Source organism: Dermochelys coriacea, chromosome 9, assembly GCF_009764565.3.
Source record: "Dermochelys coriacea isolate rDerCor1 chromosome 9, rDerCor1.pri.v4, whole genome shotgun sequence".
NCBI classification, from domain to species: domain Eukaryota; kingdom Metazoa; phylum Chordata; order Testudines; family Dermochelyidae; genus Dermochelys; species Dermochelys coriacea.
In genome coordinates this window covers 22,698,765-22,722,631 of record NC_050076.1, presented here as the reverse complement: position 1 = coordinate 22,722,631, position 23,867 = coordinate 22,698,765, and the positions used below count along the sequence as shown (strand labels likewise).

The 23,867-nt window shown below is 43.5% G+C and overlaps 1 protein-coding gene across 3 annotated transcripts in view; it reads left to right on the top strand.

Moving 5' to 3' along the window:
• Positions 1 to 23,867, top strand: part of LOC119861685 (schwannomin-interacting protein 1) — a 125,463-nt gene that overhangs the window by 79,186 nt on the left and 22,410 nt on the right. For all 3 annotated transcript variants that reach the window (XM_043491910.1, XM_038417094.2, XM_038417096.2), the window contains one exon: positions 14,532 to 14,650. In XM_043491910.1, the coding sequence (XP_043347845.1) occupies positions 14,532 to 14,650 (119 nt within the window). The remainder of the gene's footprint in view (positions 1 to 14,531; positions 14,651 to 23,867) is intronic.

Here is a 23,867-nt window from a genome sequence, read left to right as displayed (position 1 = left end):
ATAACTTTCAACACTCCAACTTCCAAGTGAAGTGTGTAACATTTGCCCTTTTAATGTGTTGAAAAGAAAACATGACATCCATAACTACACAATGAAAAATCACAGATGCAAGCATTATTTATATATTATAGTTCCATAAGTCTGCAGTGGGGTATGTGCTTTTATTTGTATGTATATAATACATAAAACTTTGATAATCATCTTGTTTGTGCTATTATCACCAGCACAGCTCTAGGGATGTTTCTCCTTTCTAATATTTGGCAAGAAGAACAGATGGTAAATAGGTGGGACAAATGTAAATGGAAGTTATTGCTGTGGGGTTAAAAGAGGGGTGAGAGGTTTTTTATTTTTATTTTTTCTTGTGGGAAAGATAGGGGACCATTAAGAAAACAAATTGTAAATGTATGGGTCAGTAAACAGCAAAGCTGTAATTAATATATATTTTAAAAGCAGTAAGTAGATAGATGTGGCATGGAGAATATGATCACAAAGGGTCCAAATGATGGCCTCCCCGTGGCATTTTAGTTGTTAATTTACTGAGGTAAGTTTGGCACTTCTCTTAATGTAAACTTAATTGAAATTAGTGTTTTAGATGTAGAGATTCTCATTTTCCTTTCCTTGACTAAACCACAGATACCTCACTGGTTTAGCCAAACTGGCCTTGAAACTTAACTTTCAGTAAGGTTTTTAGGAACTTTGTCACACATAATCAATGGTTGGGGAATTGATCCATGCATGAGTTCTGTGCTAGACCGTGTTATGTACTGATGAATACCACATGTCTTTTTTTATGTCCTTGTAAATTTTTTTGGCATTGTTGTTTAAAAGAAAAATCGAACAGTTCTATTTCTGTGGTTAAAATTAGATCCTACAATGGATATAGAAGGAAGAGATTATGTAACTTTTCCTTTTCCTTCAGGAGCTGGTCTAATGGCAGGATGTAGTGTTCAGAATTATAACACTATTATTTATAGCACTATAATTTGGGAATTAATAATTCAAACCTGTTTTGCTTAGTGAAAGTCTAGGTGATGGGATAGAAGGCAAAATAACTCATGATATTAGTGAAATGTAGCATTTACGTTCTCCTAGGTAACAGCTACAAGTAGTGCACATTTACAAAAATTCTACTGTCCTTTTAGATTGTGTGCTTTAGCCACAAAATTGATTCTTTGGTGAAAATCTGTGTATTTCACTATAGATGTAACAGAAAGACCTATCTTTGACCATAGATGTATATAATACATGTTTAATTATGTTACTGTTTTTATATTCCACGTGTTTGTTTCATTGTGATTTTCTTATGTAGAAAATAATTTAAAAATTCTTGGTAACTGAGGAATGAGATTATTGATTTGGTTTCTGTCTGAAACCAAGTTTCTCTAATGTCTCTCTCAGAATATTCAGTGTATCCATTACAGTAATCTATCTTTAGCATGAAATCCAGCTCTCAAGTATATTTAGGCTTTTTAGGAACTGTTCCCTGTTTTATAACAACTTATGGCACAATTGATTCCTTTGTGGTTATTATCTAGAGGGTGACTTATAAAGTGCATTAATGTGGGTTCAATATTGGGAATTGTATTTAATATTTCAGTAATTACTTAGTGGATAAAATAAATTGTACATTGATCAAATGTACAGATATCAAACTGGGAAGAATTGCAATCACAGTGGGGGGTGGATCAAAATTACAGAATGATCTGAAAGTTTGAGAGAGATCTAAATGGGACTAAATATGTAAAAGTAAAAAAGCAGGGAAGAGTAACCTCCAGCACAAGCATAAAAGATGAGAATGCTACTTAAAGAGCATAATTCAGAAAAATCTTTGGAGATGAGAGACAGACAGATGGGACATGAATTCAAAATGAAGTGAAGCTGCAAAGAAGGCAAATGACATTCTGGTCTGAATGTAGGGTTAGCACTGGTAGAACATGGGAAATGTTAAAAATACTTTATGCCAACTTGGAGGGAGTCATATATTTTTGGCATCTTATTTCTAAAACAGTGTTCCAAATGTGTTCTGCCGCTTATGCAGGGAAAGCCCCTGGCGGGCCGCTCCAGTTTGTTTACCTGCTGGGTCTGCAGGTTCGGCCGATCGGGGCTTCCAGTGGCCGCGGTTCGCTGCTCCAGGCCAATGGGAGCTGCGGGAAGTGGCATGGGCCGAAGGGTGTACTGGCTGCTGCTTCCAGCGGCTCCCATTGGCCTGGAGCAGTGAATCGCGGCCACTGGAAGCCGCGATCGGCCGAGCCTGCGGACGCAGCAGGTAAACAAACCGGCCCGGCCCTCCAGGGGCTTTCCCTGCACAAGCAGTGGAACAAGTTTGGGAATCACTGTTCTAAAAGAATATAGATATATCAGAATCCAATGAAGGGCCACAAAAGTGATAAATAGATGAGAAGATAAGGATATTAATTGTGTGACTTGGAGGAAAGGGATTTTTGAGGGTAGTATATTCGTACAGATTGAAAAAAATATTTATAGTAATGAGGTGAATAATAAGCAATAGACTTGAGGTAAAGAAAAACTTAAACACTATAAAGCCATAGTCAACATGCAACCCAGACAGAGCATGGATTGTCTCTCTTATCCATTTGTACAGCACCCGACACAATGAGGCCTCATTCTTGTTTGGGGTCTTTAGGCACACCTCTAATGTAAATATTTAATCATCCTAATGTTCAATTTGCAGGTATCTTGTGACCTTCCCAAGACAGTTCTTTAATAACAAGGCCACTGTTCCTTCCAGCAGAGGTGCTTAAGAGTAGATTAAATGGAAGAAAATGTTGCTCTTTGCAAGCACTGGAGCAGATACACATTTTTCAACTGGTGGGGCATGACCCTCAGGCTCATATTAAGGGAGTAGAGAAATACTACTGTCACTAGGACCCAGAGGGTGCAAACTTAGGACTGAGAAGCAGCAGCTTGCACTTCTTTTCCATTGCTCCTTGTTTTCATCCCTGCCAAGATAGAAAACATAGGTCCCTGGTGAAAAAAGGGTGAAAACCACGGAACTAGATGACACATAATTTAATTTAATTATAATATTTAATAAAACATTGCACTTTTACATAGTATTTTTCATATGAGAATCTCAACAAATTTTGGGAAGCATTAATGACATTCTACATAAAACCTGCCAGATGTATGAAAGTACATAGGATTGATTAGGCACTTTATAGATGTCTGATTCCCCCTCACTAAGGCTCTGATCCTGCAAAAACTTACTGAGCATGGTGCTACTTCCGTGAACAGTTTCTTTTGATTTTGGTGGCTCTATTCATGCTAATAAGCACTACATACAGTAGTGCTGTTACAGTGGAAAAGGTTTTGTACAAAAACATGTATGAAAGTGTGCAAATAAATTCTCATGGGATAAAGAAAATACAGAAATAGGTATTTACTACATCCAGCCATGACATCTAAGATGTCATAAATAACGTCTGAAGATTACATTAAAGCTACCAAACACTGCAACAGTTGTATGCTTTATTTGAAAAATGTTGAGTAAATTTTATCTATACTGTAGCTTTGATCACTAGCCTTTTTGAAGATAAAGGCATCCTAGCCAAATGACTAAAGAATCACTAGAGATCTAAAATACGAGGACCGCTGTTATTCACCATACTAATAACATAAGAACGGCCATACTGGGTTAAACCAAAGATCCATCTAGCCCAGTATCCTGTCTTCTGACATTGGCCAATGCCAGGTGCCCCAGAGGGAATGAACAGACTGAGGGGCTGACTAAGGCCTTGAGTTCAATCTTGTGGCTAGCCTTGCCCAGGGTATAGCAGTCTCTTTCGTGGATTTACCTATTAATGTTTAGATTATAGAGTTCTTTGAATTTGTGCATCTAATGCAAATGAGCACTGTATACATTTAGCAAAAGTTTGTGGTGCCTCTGTAGCTTTAAAATAAGTTACTGCAAACAATGCTAATTTTTATATTAAAACTTCAGATACTAATATAATATTTTTGTTTTTGTCTACATTGACCCAGAAATCCTTATGCACCTATAGGACAAGATACTGTCACTAAGTATCATAATACATCTGAATACAAAGTCAAAATATAAGTTTGTGTAAATTTAGACTAATTAGGATATAATGTGTTGTATGCAAAGAGTGCCAGTTAAAAGATGATTAATTGCTGACTAATGCTGTTTGTGTATGCCCATGATATACTAAAAACACTAGGTTGATCAGTTCTTCGAGTGATTGCTTATGTGTATTCCACAATAGGTGTGCATGCTCGCCACGTGCACCGATGCTGGAAGTTTTTCCCCTAGCAGTACCCGTAGGGGGAGCGCCCCAGCGACCCCTGGAGTGGCGCCTCCATGGCACAGTATAAGGGAGCTGCATGCTCCCCCCCCCCCCCCAGTTCCTTCTTGACTCCAGTGAAGGTGCATCGGAACTACTCTGCTCCAGCTTTGCTGTAGCTCGTCCCCAGAACTTTTTGTTCCTTCGGTGTTAGTACCTGTAGTTAGTTAGCAGTTCAGTTAGTTAGAGTGCCCAGGTTGGGGCATGCCCTGTGCCCCGGGTTTTAAGTCGTGCGACACTTGTAGGAGATCTATGCCAGGGAGTGACCCGCACGCAGACTGTTTATGCTGTTTGGGAGAAACCCATATCAGCGATCGTTGCAAGATTTACAAGCCATTTGAACCTCGGACTGAGAGATTAGGCTCCAGGCTATTCTGATGGAGTCGGCGCTGACCCAGACTCCAGTGCACTGTTCCGAGTCGGCACCGGGCACTGCGGTGTCGGTGTGCAGTGACCTTCCAGCACCTTCGACCAGTCGGCACCGCTCCCCGTCCACGGGGCACAAGAAGGCAAAGGAAATGCCTTCTTTGCAGCAGCACCAAGGGAATCCAGGAGCAGAGATTAGACCCATGTTGGGCAGTCCTCGATCCCCTCCAGCCTCCAGGCCTCCGACTCACGTAGAGTGGAGTAGCCCGGACGCTTCAGAAACGCCGGAGGCCTTGGAGGCCTTGCAGGTGGCCCGGGACGTCATGTCCATGCCGGTACCAGGAGTGCCGCCGATGTTGGCATCACACTCCAGGGGCAACCCACTGCTGGGTTCTCCGCAGTCGCCCCCAGCATGGCACCGGTCTCAGTTCGTGGATCACCCTCAACTCCCATCAGACTGTCTGTCTGGTTGGGTGCCGTCTGACTGAAACTCCTGGCACCGCTCTGCATCATGGAGTGAGTACCGACGGGACTGAGGCAGACATCGCCAGAAGTCCTCGTCTCATAGGGATTATCGCAGCTGGTCACAGAACAGACGTCAACGCCGTTCCCGCTTGGAATCCCGCTTCAAGACTCCACCAAGGCTTCACCTCCGCAGCCCAGGGCATCGATTGCTGGCACCTCGCAGTCGCGGATACAGCCGTCGGAGCCGATCGCAGAGCAGCAGCTACAGATGGTACCAGTCCTCCACATCGAGGTCGTGGTCCCATGGAACGTCACTCCCGGCACTGCCGTTCCTCCCGGTCCCAAGACAGCGGCAGGTTGTTCGTCAGCCCGGCCTCCACTTGTAGTCACCCTTCCATGGGACAGGCCAGCCAGGCCAAACAACCAGGGCCCATCGGTGTCACAGCCAGTGCAGTGGCTCCAAGCCCCGTGGCTGGCCTAATGGTATAAGTGGGCACCGTGGCCCCGACACAGCCCCCCGGTAGGGGCCCACTCGGTAGCCAGAGCCTCAGAGGCACCATCAGCCTCCCTCTCCAGACCTCCAAGGAGGGGGTCGGTGGGACACATATCCTTGGCACTGTGCCTGGAGTCTGACCAAGTGGTGATCCTCCAGTGCCGGCGGGCACCCAGAGCTTCCTTGCCCTCCCCGGATGAGGCGATAACAGCCCTACCCCCCTCCGTCCTGCAGGAGGACTTAGGCCCCATCAAAAACTTTTTAAAAGGGTGGCATCAAGCCTCCACGTCCAGGTAGAGGAGTTGGAGAAACCCTTGGACTCCCTGTTCAACGTGCTATCCTCTTCGACACTGGGCAGGGTAGCTTTACCCCTCCACAAAGGGGTGGCAAAAATTTCAAATGCCTTGTGGCAAACACCGGCTCACTGGCCCTCATCTCTAAGAAGGCAGAACGCAAGTACTTTGTACCCGCCAAGGGGCATGAGTACCTCTACACCCACCTGGCACCCAACTCCCTGGTGGTCGAGTCATCAACCACAGGGAGCGACAGAGCCAGCCAGCCCCTATCCTGAAAAATAAAGATTCGCAGAGGCTGGATTTTTTCGGGAGAAGGCTTTATTCTCCCTTGAGTTTTTAGTTGCGGGTGGCAAACCACCAGGCGCTCCTGGGCAGGTATGAATTCAATTTGTGGGGTTCCCTGCCCAAGTTCGAAGATTCCCTCCAGGAGTGCAATAAGAAAGAGTTCAAGGCGCTGGTGGAGGAGGGTACAGTGGTTGCCAGAGCATCCCTGCAAGCGGCTTTGGATGTGCCAGACACAGCAGCACGGTGCATGGCCTCAGCGGTGTCCATGAGAAGGGCATCGTGGCTCCTGCTGTCCGGACTGTCCAGTGGAGCGCAGGCTGCCGTGCAGGATCTCCTGTTTGACGGCAAAGCTCTGTTTGAAGAGCAAACAGATACAAAGCTGCATGGCATGAAGGACCCCCACACTACCCTCCAGATTCTGGGTTTCTATGTCCCGGCTCCGGCCAAATCTAAGTTTGGGCCGCAGCAGGCTCCTGCTCAGGCCACCCAACTGAAGTACAAGGCCGCCTATAACAAGTTGAGGGTCTATAAAAGGCGCCCTCAGAGGCAGTCACGGCCTGCCCCGCAACCTGGGTCCTCCAAGGGCAAACAGACGGGGAAAAAGGCAGTTTTGACGGGACGCTCGGGGGCACCCGGCCAGTTCTCCCCAGGGATATCTCTCCTCTCCACCCCCTCCCCCCACCATGAAGCTTCCCTTCTGCAATTGGTTGTGTGCTTTCTTCCCGGAGTGGTCACGACTGAAAGGCCAAAGGAGGACTCAGGCCCATCCTAGATCTGCAGGATCTAAACCAGTTCATGGTGAGGCTCAAGTTCCACATGGTCTCATTGATCTCCATCATCCCCTCCCTGGACCCCGGTACTGGACTGGTACGCTGCCCTCGATCTGCAGGACATGTACTTCTACATTTACATTTTCGAGGGGCACAGGTGCTTCCTCCATTTCCTGGTGGGCAGAATCACTACCAGTTTACAGTCCTCCCGTTTGGCCTACCACTTCCCCCAGGGTATTTACAAAATATATGTCGGTGGTAGCGGCCTACCTCAGGCACCGGGGTCCAGATCTTTCTGGACAATTAGCTGGTCAAGGGTAGCTCCCAGTCACAGGTGAGGGATCATGTGATGCTTCTACTGTCCACGTGTGCTGCCCTGGGCCTGTTGATAAACTACGCGAAGCCCACATTAGTCCCGGTCCAACACATAGAGTTTATTGGGGTGCTCCTGGACAACTCGTCAACCACAGCCTCCCTCCCACCGGATCAGTTTGAGACCCTAAAAGACCCTAAAAGGGCTCATCAACACGGTCACAAGGTTCCTGGTGACTACAGCCAGAGCGTGCCTCCAGCTCTTGGATCACATGTCGGTGTGCACGTACGTGGTCTGCCACGCCAGAATCTGAATGGGGCCCCTCCAGCTCTGGCTGGCCTCGGAGTTCTCCCAGGCCAAGGACAGGATGGACAAAGTCCTCACCGTGCCTGACTCAGTGATCGCCTCACTGCAGTGGTGGTCCACCCCAAGCAACGTGCTCCAAGGGGTCCCATTCTGGGACAGGATCCTGTCACTGGAGCTGGTGTCCGATGCGTCAGACTTGGGTTGGGGGGCGCATGTGGGGAATGTTCACACCCAAGGTCTATGGTTGGCGCAGGATCTGTCCCTACACATAAGTCAAGGAACTCAGGGTGGTATGCCTGGCATGCATGGCCTTCTGCTTGCACCCGCAGGGCAAGGTGGTCAGGGTCCTCATGGACAACACAGCCTCTATGTGCTATATCAACAGGCAAGGTGGGACCTGGTCCTCTGCTGCGAAGCCCTCAGGCTGTGGGATTTCTCTATAGCCCTCGACATCTGCCTGAGGGCCTTCCATCTGCTGGGCACCCGGAATGTGCGGGCGGATCGCTTAAGCAGGAACTTCTCCTCCCAACATAAGTGGTCTCTCCACCTGAAAGTGGCTCACCAGCTCTTCTGCGTGTGGGGAACTCCCCAGGTGAACCTGTTCGCAGCGCGACAGAACGGCGCTGTCCCTGATTCTGCTTTGGCAGGGGGGGACTGGGATGGGGCGTTATCTCCGATGCCTTCCGCCTCTCCTGATCAGGCCAGTTTTTTCTATGCCTTCCCCTACCCCCACCCCCACCCACCCCCTCGTTCCCATTGATCAGCAGGGTCCTGGAAAAAAATAAAGATGGACAAGGCACAGGTCCTCCTGATTGCCCCAGCGTAGCCAGGCTACATTGGTATGGGACCCTCACAGGCCTGGTGGTCGCTCCACTGTGGCCATTGCCGCTCCGCCCAGACCTGTTCTCCCAGGACCAGGGCCACCTCCTCCAACCTAGTAGCTCTCCACCTCATGGCATGGCTGCTCAATGGTTAGGTAGAGGGAAAAGGACGTGCTCAGAAAGGGTCCAACACATCCTCCTGAAAAGCAGACGGTCCTCTATGCCACGCCTACTTGGCAAAATGGTCTCAGTTCTCCAGATGGGCAGCTGAACAGGGTGTCTCCCCGGTGGCCGCCCCGATCCAGCTTATCCTGGAATACCTTCTCCACCTTAGAGCCCAGGGCCTGGCACCCTCATCAGTCAAGGGGGACCTGGTGGCAATATCGGCCTTCCATCCGCTGGTGCAGGGGTGCATGGTATTCCCCATGCTATGACTGGCCGGTTCCACAAGGGGTTGGACCGTCTTTCCCATATGTTAGGCCCCAGTCCCGCAGTGGGACCTGAACCTGATGTTTTCCCGTCTGAAGGGGCCCCCATTTGAGCCGCTAGCCGCGTGTTCCTGGTCTCGCCTTTCATGGAAGGTGGCCTTCCTGGTGGCTATTACATCGGCCGGGTGGGTCTCGGAGCTCTGGGCCCTGACCTCCGAGCCCCCATACATGGTTTTTCATAAGGACAAAGTCCAGCTCTGCCCACACCCTGCGTTCCTCCCGAAGGTGGTCTCCACCTATCACATGGGTCAGGACATTTTTCTGCCGGTCCCCTGCCCCAAGCCTCATGTATCCAGTGAGAAACACCACCTCCAGGTGCTCAATGTGCGAAGGTCTCTGGCTTTCTACCTTGAGCGGACTAAGCCGTTCAGGAAGTCCTCGCAACTGTTCGTCGCCTCAGCTGAGCGCTTGAGGGGTCCGTCGATCTCCACTCGGCATCTCTCCAACTGGATCACTTCATGCATCCACACCTGTTATGATCTGGCGAGTATTTCCCCACCACCGATTGTGAAGGCGCACTCGACTCAAGCGCAGGCCTTGTCAGCTGCCTTCCTGGCCCACATCCCCATCCAGGACATTGTAGGGCCACCAAGTGGTCTTCGGTTCACACGTTCACCTCGCACTATGCAATCGTCTCCCAAACCAGGGATGACGCCGGGTTCGGCAGGGCTGTACTCCATCCCAGGAATCTGTGAACCTCTACCCATCTCCTACAGATATAGCTTGGAATCGCCCATTATGGAATACACATGAGCAATCACTCGAAGAATAAAAGACAGTTACCTTTTCCGTAACTGTTGTTCTTCGGGATGTGTTGCTCATGTCTATTCCACATCCCGCCCTTCTTCCCCTCCCTCTGGCAAGAAGGAACTGGGGGGGGGGGGCACACAGCTCCTCTTATACTGTGCCATGGAGGCGTCACTCCAGGGGTCGCTGGGGCGCTCCCCCTAAGGGTACTGCTAGGGGAAAAACTTCCGGCACCAGTGCATGTGGCGAGCACACACACCTATTGTGGAATAGACATGAGCAACACATCTTGAAGAACACCAGTTACTGAAAAGGTAACTGTCTTTTACATCAGATTTCAAAAGCAAAAGATGTCCACTGCATGTACTCATTCTTGAGGAAGTCTGGGTTCCCTGATACTCCAGAATTGAAAGTGGAGTTAGTGGAAGATATCCCCTAAAGAAGCTGGGGAATGGTCCTGGGGTTCCTAATGACTGGTACAGTGAAGAGAGAAGAACCCCCTTTCCCTAGTCCCTTAGTCCTCATACAAGGGGAGGACTGCGGGTCCCAGCAATGAGCGAGGGGTCGGGGGAGGGACGGGACTGGACTGATGGCAGCCCTCAAACTGGTGGAAATGATTACTAAAAGAATCATGACCTGCACTGTACGAGTTATTACCCAGATAGTTCCCAAATGAGTTAAGTTACTAAAGTTGCAACATAATTATATCACATCCCTCACATCTTTTTTGTCTTTGTGTGTGTCCAGGACAAACAACCCAGTTTAGCGAGATTGAGGGGGCAAAACGCTGTCATAATATGGTATGGCATGGTTTACTTACTTTCAAATTAAAAATGAAAAAGAATTTGTTTTCAAACACTTATCTAGTATTTTTTATATTCAAAGATCTTAATTACCGTAATTAATCCTCACAGCAACCTTGTGAGAGAGAGAAGTAGATATTAGTATTCACTAGAATTCAGGAGTTCCTAGCTTCTAGTACTGAGGCATGGCCTGGTGGACTAAAGATCCTATTAGAGCATTCTGTGGAGAGTTAAAAATAGCGATTCATCGTAAAAATGAATAGGATAAGAGAACTGGAAGTGGCAGGGATTGGCTTGTATTTGTTCTAACCTTGTATTTAGATTTTTTTTTTATGCCATAGGATATAGGACATTCTTTAGTGAGTGCCTTCTTCACATCTTGATTTGCTCTTCAAACTGACTTTTTCTAGTTTAAAACATGCTGAGAGAGATTAAGGGTACAAGCATCTTCAGCATGTAATAGATTGCATGAAAAATCCAATCAAGGAGTCATTTGATGGGGCTTACTTTATGATATCTGCACTTTCGGTGTACTGAAAACTAATATTCCAGTTTATTAAGTTCAGTAAATATACTTTTAAAGCTATTGATTTTTGTTTTGTGCTGCACTATGTTACTTCATCATGTTTGGATAGAAAAGCTATATACTGGACGAATGAAAGACTATAAATTACTGTAAATTTTAGAGAACAGTACACAGTGAGCATCTAAATCTAGGTTTATTCATTAATGAGGGCTACTAACGATGATGCTATCAGAATTCACTAGACAGAAGGTTTCACTGAAGCTGAGGGATTAATATAGTTGCTTCAAAACAGACAATGTGGCGTCAGCTACGAACAGTAAGACAAACAATCAAGGAATTAGAATCTAAAGAAAGCTTTGCTTTATCTGGCTTGTGCTGTGTGAAGCAGACTTTCTTTTCTACCTTTTTAGCTGCTGTAACTAAATGTATTATGTATTGATCACTAGAGAGACAGTTAACTGGTAGTATTCGCACAGTCTAGCATAGCATTTCATTGCATGAAATAAAATAACATTGAGATTTAAAAATACATTCCTTGTCCTCAAAAAATTGTATTTTATTCATTAGTTGAAGAGATTGTTGAAGTTACTTTGGACAGCCATCTTCAAGTCTTTCCTCTATTTTTTTCCCCCCAATACTGTTCTCCAAAGTTGGCAGTGGTGGTATGCTGCTACAATTAGAAACCCAATGCAGAGTTTTATGTTGGAAAAAGTGCCGTAGGCTATATCCAGCCATTCTTTATCACATGACTCTCTCTGAAGTCCATGAAGGCTTGGCATAAAAATCAATGACAGGATATGGGCTACTAGTAATTGCTGGAGAATTGCTGCAAAAGGATGTAGTCCTAGGGCATATATTTTTATCATAATGAGGGAAGATTTGTGTGTGAAGTTGCCCATGCATCACGAGCTATCAAAAGGATTTTGGTTTTCAGATGTTTCCAGGGAGATATAATGAAATAACAAATAAGAAACAATTGGGAAGAAAAAGTAGTATTGGCAAAACTACCTATTTTTGCCTAAACATATTCTTTGAAATGACTAAACCATTTTTGCTGAAACTAAAATAAACAAACATATATAAGATCAGCCTGAGGAAGGAAGCAAACGTGGAAAATTTTAGCCAGAACAGTTAGTCTGGATAAGTTATAAACATCTGAAAATTGGGACTTACAATTGAAAATGCTAGACAACTTTAATTATAGGTTTTGCTACCAGGCTTGCCTATAATTTTTTGGGGTTAGATTTAGAGTTGCCAACTGTCCAGTTTTTCGACCAGAAAGTCCAGTCAAAAAGGGAATCTGGCAGAGTCCAGTTAGCACTGCTGACCGGACATTAAAAGTCTGGTTACTTGCAGTGACTGGCCTCTGCCACAGGGGGTGGGAAGAGCAGCAGCTGCTGCTGGAGTCTGGAGGAGCATTCAGGAACGGCTCCAGTGGAGAGAGGTACCCATAGCCCCTCAACCCCTGATTGCAGCTCCCCCTCCCCCATCCTGCCCCAGTTACCCACCCCACCCCTGGAGTGCGGTTTCCCCTCCCCTGTCCTGCCTCAGTTACTCCCCACCCCTACAGCCTTGATCAGCTGGCAGGGGGAGAGAGCAGCAAGCAATGGGGGCAGGGAACAAGCAGGGGGCAGAGCCTCAATGGAAAGAGGCGGAGCAGGAGATGGGAGAGGTTCTGGGTGTTCATTGTCCAGTTTTCACACAGTAGAAAGTTGGCCATCCTTGTCAGATTGTGATAAGAGAGGAGAGTTCAGGTTTCAAATGAAGACCAAATTCTACTAAGAGTCTGACGATATAATGGATGATATAATAGTGTAAAATCAGTATCTAGGATTGAGGTCAGAACTAAATCATGATGATCTGGCTCTTTTGTGCTTAAAAAAATTTGCATGTAATTTTATATTACCGTGTAGAATCAGAAAGGTACTTTATCTTTAATTACATTAAACAAGTAAAACAATTCAAGTGCATTTATGTGAAGACATCAGAATTAAACCCAGACTTGCACAGTCTATTTTGCGTTGTCTATTACATATTTTACAGCATGTACTGTACATTGTTGTAGAGCAGTTGATAGACTGAACATGTTCCTTCCATTAGTCCTTTGCCTTCCTACATGTTTTTGGGGTCATTGTTGACACATAATTATTTATGGCCCTCTGGTACAGTATTATATTAATACTAAACATAAATAAAGTTTTCATTTACTGCATATTGATTGGTTCAGTCCAAATATAAAACCAAGTCTACAGCCATTGATTGGTGATTTTTTTAAAGCACTTTGTAGCTTAAATTTTTTAAATGTAAAATATAAAGAAAACAGAGAAGACTAATTCAGCAGTAGCCATTATAAATATATTTTGAATAAATTGTTTGGAGAAGAAACAATCACATAAGAAAATATATATAGAAAAAGTAAATTTAATTGTGGTAATTCAGTTCAGATCAGTCTGGTTACTTTACAGATGTTCATTCTACTCTGCTTCAGCAAATATTTCGTGTCACTTCATATATAAAAAGGTAAGAACGTAAGCTCCCTCAGATGGAAAAAAAGGTGTCTTTTCACACAGCTTTTATTTTGGCACAACCACTATATATATTATTTATTATTATTATTATTATTATTCTATTTTAAATATATAAATCTGAAAACGCACATTTTATGAAATATCTTCATTTACATTTTTAAGAAAGTTAAATGTTTATACTCTTATGTAAAAAGAAAAGGAGGACTTGTGGCACCTTAGAGACTAACAAATTATTTGAGCATAAGCTTTCGTGAGCTACAGCTCACTTCATCAGATGCATTCAGTGGAAAATACAGTGGGGAGATTTATATACACAGAGAACATGAAATAATGGCTGTTACCATACATACTGTAAACGAGAGTGATCAGGTAAGGTGAGCTATTACCAGCAGGATACATACTCTTATGTATGATCCAATGATTTCACTGGTTTTTCTATAATAGATGCAGCTTCCTTTTGAACAGATATTTTTATGTTGTAAGCTCAATATGAAAGTATTTTGCTAATATTTTGGAAAATCTTCCTTAATGTTATGAGTCCATAATTCAAGTAACAGTGTAAACACAGTAATTTTCTAGATTTACAATGAATTGTTTGGCATAAAAGGTTGGTTTCCTTCAGTACCTGTTTTCTAGCACTACCATTTCATCCCCATTTATCATCATTTCCACTGGAGACTAGGTACTTGAGCGACAGTCAATGGATGGAAAAATGAAAAAGCTGCTCTTTAAAGCCCTGAGGATGAATGGGTTAGATAAGCTTGAGGTGAACAAGGCTGAGATAAATAGTGTATGTACATCAGTGGCAACTGAAAGGAGATCTTTAATTTAAAACAAAGCCTTTGAAATGTCCTCAATGTGATGGTGGGTTTCTAACTTTACTCATCTAATGATACAATACTGTAAATGCTAATTCTGTACTGTCAGCTTGAATACTGAATACTACAGAAATGTGTTTTTATAACTGATGGGTTAATACTTTGTTGTCACCTGCACTTTTAGGCTCAGAAAAATGAGAGAGAATCTATCAGGCAGAAATTGGCACTTGGAAGTTTCTTTGATGATGGCCCAGGAATTTATACCAGCTGTAGCAAAAGTGGCAAGCCAAGCCTTTCTTCTCGGTAAGTAAAATGGCATAGTGAGCATTCCTAATGTTTATGGATTTCATGTGGCATAGCATCAGAGTGAATTTAAAGGTGAATATGCAGGGGGAGAGGGTAAAAGCTAATATGAGGCTTTGGGTAGTGTATTATATCTTTAGTATGAAGTCCTTTGAGAAACTCATTAGAATATTGAGGGAGGCCCTGATGTTTGTAGGCTCCATTTTCTCTTCTGGTTGCCTCCCTAGATTTTTAGTGGCAACCATACCTTTTAAATGGCCCTCATTTTAGATCCATGGTTTCCTAGGTTCCACACAAATTTGTATCTGTCATGTCAGTTTGTTGTGAATAATTTACAAAAAAAAAAAAAAAAAAAAAAAGAACAATCTTGGGACTGAGGTTATAGAAAAAAAAAATGAAGTCTTGGGGCTGAGGTTATAGACTATTGGCTGCAGATGGAGTAGGTGGCCTATCCCGTAATTTACCACCTTTAATTTCTAGAATTCTGTGACAAATGCCTCTCTCTTGCCTGTTGTGCTGACAGAGATATTACAGTTGCAAAGGGCTTTACACAGAGCTGAATTCTTTTACCATAAAGTGTTCGGCTATATGGCAACGGGGAACAGAACTTTCAACTCATTCTTGCAAGATCCCTGAACACCTTCAAATCTCCCTGACTGCAGTAGGATCGGGTACACTCAGAACCTTGCAGGATGAAGTTGCTGATTAGCTATGAAAACATAGCAGAATAGAGGTAGAATGACCTGTTTGAAATATAGGCAAACAATATTCTGGTTTTAATTCAAAAGCTGATCTGACCTATCCTTTTGTTGTTGCTGCTGCTACTGAACATACCCAAAATAAAATAATCAACACAAGCAAATGTCGCAATTAGCCCCATTAATAGCATGGCTCTGGACAATGGGAATATTGCTGCTTTTCCCTCTTCTCCTCCCTTCCGCCCCCCCAGCCCATGCTAAATGTGAACAACACTATCTGCCTGAAGGTGTGCAAGAAGTTGGCAATAGAGATAGTATTATTACAGCATAGTTCCAGCTAGGTATGTGTGTTCTTAAAAACAGAACCTGATTTGTCTTGGTTTGTGCCTGTCAGTAGAAAACTGGACGGTGAAAGAAATATATTGCATTGGTTAATCTGTTTGGATGTACTGTTGTTTAGTAGATATTTTGTATATGAGGAGTTAAACGTAAGGAAAACACATGAATGCTTCCAGATCTGGGATTGAAGTAGGTGTGATTCAGTAGAGGAAGCCAGGGAATTTGCTCAGGACTTGCAAAAAGATAGGGTTGCAGAAATTAGTAGTCCTGTTCTTTTTCTTTCTCTTTCTTTCTTTTTTAAACAAAGCTATGCATTTGATGTATAAGAGCTTAGTTACAAATACTCCCACATAAAGGTATTCTTCCTGGCCATATACATCCCTCCAGTAAGTAAAATAATGATACATTCCATACTAATTTGGGAATAACTTAGTTTTCTGTTTTTTCTTAGTCAATTATTCAAAACATCCATTAAGAATATAATGTAATATAATATAATATATGTTTATACAGTATTTGTTTCAAATCAGAAAGCATGCATTTAGGAACATTCTCAGCAGAAAATAAGAAATCATCTCATTTATATTTTCTGATTTTTCTAATATTTAAAGAAAGCAACAATATGAACCTTCCCTTGTCTTCTCTGTTGTAAAACTCTGTCCTAAAGTTAATAAGATAAATTTTTTGCTCCTCATCATCTGTGCCCCAACCACGAAAGTTCCAGAAGGCTCATTATTCTCTCTCCCTTGAATATCTTAAGGTCACTCAGAGATCATGAAATGTCACATTCTCATGTGCTACCCATATGTGGATGAAACTCAACTCTTGTGCTGCCAGCTTAACTACTAGGCTTTTTCTGTCATCAAGATGTCCGATGCCTGGATAAAATGATCAAATTTGGCGGTTAGTTTGAGAAGGAGTGTTGTGATAGTTGGAAGGGGAAATACATCTAGGAAATTGCCAATATGCTAATCTCACCAGCTGTACAGGGTGTCATCAATTTGATATGCAGCCTTGAAATCATGCTGAAGTCTACTCCTGAAGATGATGTTAGCATCTTCTGTTAGCCAGGACACTCTATCTCCATTTCTTCTCTGGCTAGAGTCAAGCCATGGTGATCCACGCTTTCATCTCCTCTAGGTTAGATTTATCCAGCTCATTCAACCTGGAACTAAACACAGCCACCACCAGAAGGCTTAAGCTGGTGCAATTCTCAGCAGTGCACTTCATGAGCAACAAAGGATGATGTGGACACATGACATGCAAGCAACAAATGCATAGCAAATGTTCCGCAGACTACTGGCTCCCCTTACACATAAGTATTCAAAGTCCTGTTCCTAATCTACAGAGTCCTTAATGAACTGGAATTTGGCTGCTACAGAGTTTACTTCACCCTCTAAGACAATGATATTTCAAAAAAAGAAAAGGAGTACTTGTGGCACCTTAGAGACTAACAAATTTATTAGAGCATAAGCTTTCGTGAGCTACAGCTCACTTCATCGAATGCATCCGATGAAGTGAGCTGTAGCTCACGAAAGCTTATGCTCTAATAAATTTGTTAGTCTCTAAGGTGCCACAAGTACTCCTTTTCTTTTTGCGAATACAGACTAACACGGCTGCTACTCTGAAACCTGTCAAATGATATTTCACAGAGCCATACAGTTGGAGAGACCCAGTTTTTAACTTTCAGGTGCTCTGGGCAGTGTGTTTTCACTATGGCTCTCCATGATAGAGGAGCTCAGATGGCCACTTTTTGATCATCCAGTGATGTCCCTTTTGTCTTCTCCAATGTATGGCATGTGCATGGAACAGCCTGCTGTGACCCCAGGGTGCACCCAGACTTCATCAAACTCCTCAGAAAGACGCACCAATGTAAAAATATATATATATATTAGCTGGAAGTATAAAATGATCTTTTAAATAAAGCCTTTCTTCATGAGTTACCTGTAATTTTTTTAAAATAATTTTAAACCCAAAGGGAACAGAGAGAATCCCATGGGCCATATTCTCCAGAGAAGTGCAGCTGATTTCACCATGCCCCCAGTGTAAACTAGCTCTAGTGCTGGTTTAATTGGCCCTGGAGGGATATCCGCAATGTAAGGGTATTTACCCAGCAGTGCAGAGCCAATATAGCAGCTCATATGTCACTCTCATTTCAGTCTCCCCCGGTTACACACACATCAGGGGGAAGAGGGCATGGGCAGAGCAGAGAGAGAGAGGCAAATGTGCCTCTGCATTGTTTTGGCATCCTAGATCCTTTTACAGCTGGCATAAGTTAGAGCAGCCATCTGTCTGTTTTAACTTAGTTAAGGGGAATCATCCCTGAAAAGATGTATAGAGTGAAAAGATAAGCTTTAAGCCACCTCTAGCTTGCACTATGTGTGGACATCTACCATGTCTGTGGATCTGGCTCTATCTGTTCTCATACTTCACTATCATGTTGTTCAATGTTTATACCAAAATGACAGTCCCATTATACAAACCTACAATAGGTTTCAAAATAGTCCAGAGATGTGTGTTTACCCAGATAGTGGTGAACCAGTTGTTCTCCATAACAGCTAACCTCATTTGGGAAGTTTCTGAATGGACTCATGTTTAGAGTAGAGCTGTACATGTTTCCAGGGTATGGCAAGAGACAAAATCTGAGAGATGCACAAAAGCAGGAGAGAATTAACCATTATTTGAGAGAGGCTACAATTATGAAATCAAGCTTAACTTCAAATAAATTGAAAAGAAAAACAATTTGACTTTGTTTAGTAACTACTTTCCTTTAAAGCAAAGCCAGTAATCTCTATCTTCTAATTATACAGCAGGTCTAATTAACAGTGTGCAAGCAGAATTTGACAGATGTACCAAGTGAAATTACTAGATGTACTAAATGCTTTTGAATTTTGTTAATATTTATACACCAGTCAGAACTTTAAAACACAGTGGTTGTTATTTTGGGGGTGGAGGAACCTTCATAGGAGTGCTTTCGTATTGAAAAGGATATGTTATATAGAAAACAAAAACATAATAAAAGCCCTTTACTATTTGGATAGTGAATATAGCACAACATGTGTCCAGCTTTTATATAAAATATTTATATTCAATCAACATTTGTGTGCAATGTGCATTGTTTGCATATATGAAAAACTGATTTGGAAAGAGAAATTGGATTTTCCAGTGAGCAGTTATATAATAAGACCCCCACCATTCTTTTTGTGATTCATGTATCTCAAACTCTGTAGTTTCAGAACATTTTTACAGAAGTTATGAATCCCTACAAAAAATTATTCTGGGCTGGCAATATGGAATACATATTCTTTCCTCTTTAGTACCCTAAAGAGGAAAAAATCCAGCTCAGGTTGTTAGTGACCAGAAGATGATTTTATTTCTTTTTAATGGCCTTTGTCAAATGAGTTAGTTCCTATTGAACAGCTGTCCATATGACAAAAACTACCACTTGCGATTAGCACCAACTGGTAGTCTTCCTTGCAATCTTAGCAGACGGACCAAGTATTGAATGGGTATGGAGACTGACTTTTACCTCTTGAGATGGTCCCTCCACATCTGGATTTAGACATATTTACAGAGTCATATAGGGAAGTTTGTACCACTGCTGCTCACACTGTACCTGTTCTAAGAATGAATACAGGAGTGAATTGCCTGGGCTGCTAATCTGGCATCTTTCAAAGGTATGACATTCTCAAACAAAACTTCAAAACAAAAAATGCAGATTATGAAAGTTGTCTGTTAGCTGCAAACAAACAAAAAAAACCTTCCTGTGCCTAGAAATTCTGCACATGTTCATGTTACAGTGGCCCTGCTGTTTCACTCACTCGCTAGTGTCTTAAGCTAAGGCCGTGGTCCTACAAACACTTACAGGCATGATTAACTTTATTATTCTAAATAATCACATTGATATCTGTCATGGTAGTAAAGCTACATGCATGTGTAGATGTTTGCGGGATTAGGGTCTAAGACTGCAAACTCTTGGGTCAGGGATTGTCCTCTCTCTCTCTAGCGTCTAGATCATTGGGACCCTAGTCTGGCTGGGGCCTCTAGGCACTACTGTAGTGCAAATAATGCATAATAATAGTGTGGTGGATACCTTACAGTTCACTATGAAATATATTCCAAGAATGTTACGGTTGTGGCAGAAAATAATGAAAATGACAGTATTGCTGTTGAAGGCTGAACTCCCATCGTGGAGTGCAGTGAGGTGCATTTCGTTACTGATTTTCTTGTTTTTGATAGCTATTGTCATAACATGAATGTGCATTCAGTGTACAGTAATTTCTTGCTTAACATTGTAGTTATGTTCCTGAAAAATGCTACCTCAAGCAAAATGGTGTTAAGCGAATCCAATTTCCCCATAAGAATTACTGTAAATAGGGGGGTGTGGTTCCAGGGAAATTTTTTTCGCCAGACAAAATACACACACACACACACACACACACACTAAGTTTAAAACGATTTAATACAGTACACAGCAATGATGATTGTGAGGCTTGGTTGAGGTGGTGGAGTCAGAGCGTGGAAGAGGGAGGGATATTTCCCAGGGAATGCCTTACTGCTAAATGATGAACCAGCACTAGGCTGAGCCCTCAAGGGTTAACACATTGTTAATGTAGCCTCACACTCTACAAGGCAGCACGAATGGAGAAAGGGGAAAGAGCATGGCAGAGAGAGACAAAGACACGCACCCTGTGTGTGAGAGCGAGAGAGATGCACATTGCCCCTTTAAGTACGCTGACCCCACTCAAAGTACACTGCCTTTTAAGTAGATCAGCAAATGGAGACAGCAGCTGCTGCCAGCAAACTCCCTCCATCCTGAGCCCTGTCCTGTCCCCCCTTGCTCTGTGGAGATGGCCCGATGGGGTAAAGGAGCAGGGAGAGGGGAACACCCTGACATTAGCACACCCCATCCCCCTCTACCCTTGCATAGCAAGCAGGAGGCTCCCGGGAGCAGCTCCAAAGCAGAGGGCAGGAGCAACACATGGCATTGCAGGGGAGGGGCAGCTGAACTGCCTGGCAATTGGTAGCCTGCTGGGCGGCTGCTGCACAGGGAATTTAGGGGAGCTGATGGGGGGCTGCCGGTCCATCTGGTTCCAAGCCCCCACCAGCTCGCTCCAACGGGCTGCTCTTTCTGCAACCAGTGGACAAAGCAGGCTGCCAAAGGGTTATAAGGGAGCATTGTGCAACTTTAAACGAGCATATTCCCTAATTGCTCAGCAACATAACAACGTTAACCAGGACGACTTTAAGTGAGGAGTTACTGTAACTTTTATTTCATAAATTTACTTTTTCTTTGTTAAATTGAATTAAAAATAGACTGTAGTTGTATGTGTGCAATGTAGGTAATTCATATGACTAGCTAGGCCAGTGCTGCTCTAATGTAACAAGAAATCTCGTCTCATATTGTTTTAGTTCTGAAATATGTTCATTGTGAGAGCAAATAATGGCAGTAAAGGCATTTATCCATGTTAACATTTTATTATTCTAGAATTTTATTTAGGTGTTATGAATAAGATATAGATGGCCATTGCTGGTGGAAATGTATGCAGGCATAAAAATATAAACCCTGAACAGCTCTTCATGCAAACTGAGCTGCAACAGCCCACAGGAGACATGGCATTATACATATCTGAAAAAGCTCTTGTTTTCTATGTTTTCTAGCCCTGTATCCTAACAGGAGGCTTTTTTGGCGGGGGAGAACCCCGCTCAGTGTCTCAAATTTGCAAATTCCCTGCTCGATGTAATCAGTTGCTAAACCTAATAGTCAGTCCCTTCTTTAAATCTGTGGAGCACTTTAATCTGCCCTGAATAATACAGCTGTTCTTAATATATCACAGTCATTAGAATCTAGTTTTAACAGTTGTCTCCCATGTAAGCTCTTTATTCTCTTACCTGAACTGTGTACCCTTTCAGTTATTATTTGTGTTTTTGAGGTGCTCAGGTAGTGCCTTTGAAAGGGGTCTGAGTTGAGTAAACCAGCATGTTATACCTGTTTCCCTCTCTGAACAATACAATTGTAAGCAAAGTAGAACCATGTATTTTGTTACAAGTTTCCCTGGGTAGCTGTAATTCATTCTTTATGCCTAAAACCCATTGAAAACTCATGTAATATAATGTCATTGTGCAATTATTTATCATGTTAACATATTAATACATATTAATAATGTATCAAGAGACCCATTAAAATAAATGGAAAATGATATTCTACTGACCATTCCCACTAAATAGAATATAAGCAAATCTGCTGGGATTAAGGAATAAAGAATGATATGAATCAGAGACTGGACTTTTACATAGAGTGCTTCCGCCGATGTGCATGGGCTGAAATTGTGGAAAAGCAGCATCACTTGCCCCATAACCTCAGCCGTGCAGAACACAATGCCATCCACAGCCTCAGAAACAACTCTGACATCATAATCAAAAAGGCTGACAAAGGAGGTGCTGTCGTCATCATGAATAGGTCAGAATATGAACAAGAGGCTGCTAGGCAGCTCTGCAACACCACATTCTACAAGCCATTACCCTCTGATCCCACTGAGGGTTACCAAAAGAGACTATACCATTTGCTCAAGAAACTCCCTGAGAAAGCACAGAACAAATCTGCACAGACACACCCCTGGAACCCTGACCTGGGGTATTCTATCTGCTACCCGAGATCCATAAACCTGGAAATCCTGGACGCCCCATCATCTCAGGCATTGGCACCCTGACAGCAGGATTGTCTGGCTATGTAGACTCCCTCCTCAGGCCCTATGCTACCAGCACTCCTAGCTATCTTCGAGACATCACTGACTTCCTGAGGAAACTACAATCCATTGCTGATCTTCCTGAAAACACCATCCGGGCCACTATGGATGTAGAAGCCCTCTACACCAACATTCCACACAAAGATGGACTACAAGCCATCAGGAACAGTATCCCCGATAATGTCATGACAAATCTGGTGGCTGAACTTTGTCCTCACCCATAACTATTTCACATTTGGGGACAATGTATACCTTCAAATCAGCGGCACTGCTATTGGTACCCGCGTGGCCCCACAGTATGCCAACATTTTTATGGCTGACTTAGAACAACAGTTCCTCAGCTCTTGTCCCGTAATGCTCCTACTCTACTTGTGCTACATTGACATCATCATCATCTGGACCCATGGAAAAGAAGCCCTGGAGGAATTCCACCAGGATTTCAACAATTTCCATCCCACCATCAACCTCAGCCTGGACCAGTCCACACAAGAGATCCACTTCCTGGACACTACAGTGCTAATAAGCGATGGTCACATAAACACCACCCTATACTAGAAACCTACTGACCGCTATTCCTACCTACATGCCTCCAGCTTTCATCCAGACCACACTACACGATCCATTATCTACAGCCAAGCTCTACAATACTACCGCATTTGCTCCAGCCCCTCAGACAGAGACAAAGAGCTACAAGATCTCTATCATGCATTCCTACAACTACAATACCCACCTGCTGAAGTGAAGAAACAGATTGACAGAGCCAGAAGAGTACCCAGAAGTCACCTACTACAGGACAGGCCCAACAAAGAAAATAACAGAATACCACTAGCCATCACCTCAGCCCCCAACTAAAACCTCTCCAACACATCATCAAGGATCTACAACCTATCCTGAAGGACGACCCATCACTCTCTCAGATCTTGGGAGACAGGCCAGTCCTTGCTTACAGACAGTCCCCCAACCTGAAGCAAATACTTACCAGCAACCACACACCACACAACAGAACCACTAACCCAGGAACCTATCCTTGCAACAAAGCCCGTTGCCAACTGTGCCCACATATCTATTCAGGGGACACCATCATAGGGCCTAATCACATCAGCCACGCTATCAGAGGCTCGTTCACCTGCGCATCTACCAATGTGATATATGCCATCATGTGCCAGCAATGCCCCTCTGCCACATACATTGGTCAAACTGGACAGTCTCTACGTAAAAGAATAAGTGGACACAAATCAGACGTCAAGAATTATAACATTCAAAAACCAGTCGGAGAACACTTGTCTCTTTGGTCACTCGATTACAGACCTAAAAGTTGCAATTTTCAACAAAAAAAACTTCAAAAACAGATTCCAACGAGAGACTGCTGAATTGGAATTAATTTGCAAACTGGATACAATCAACTTAGGCTTGAATAGAAACTGGGAGTGGATG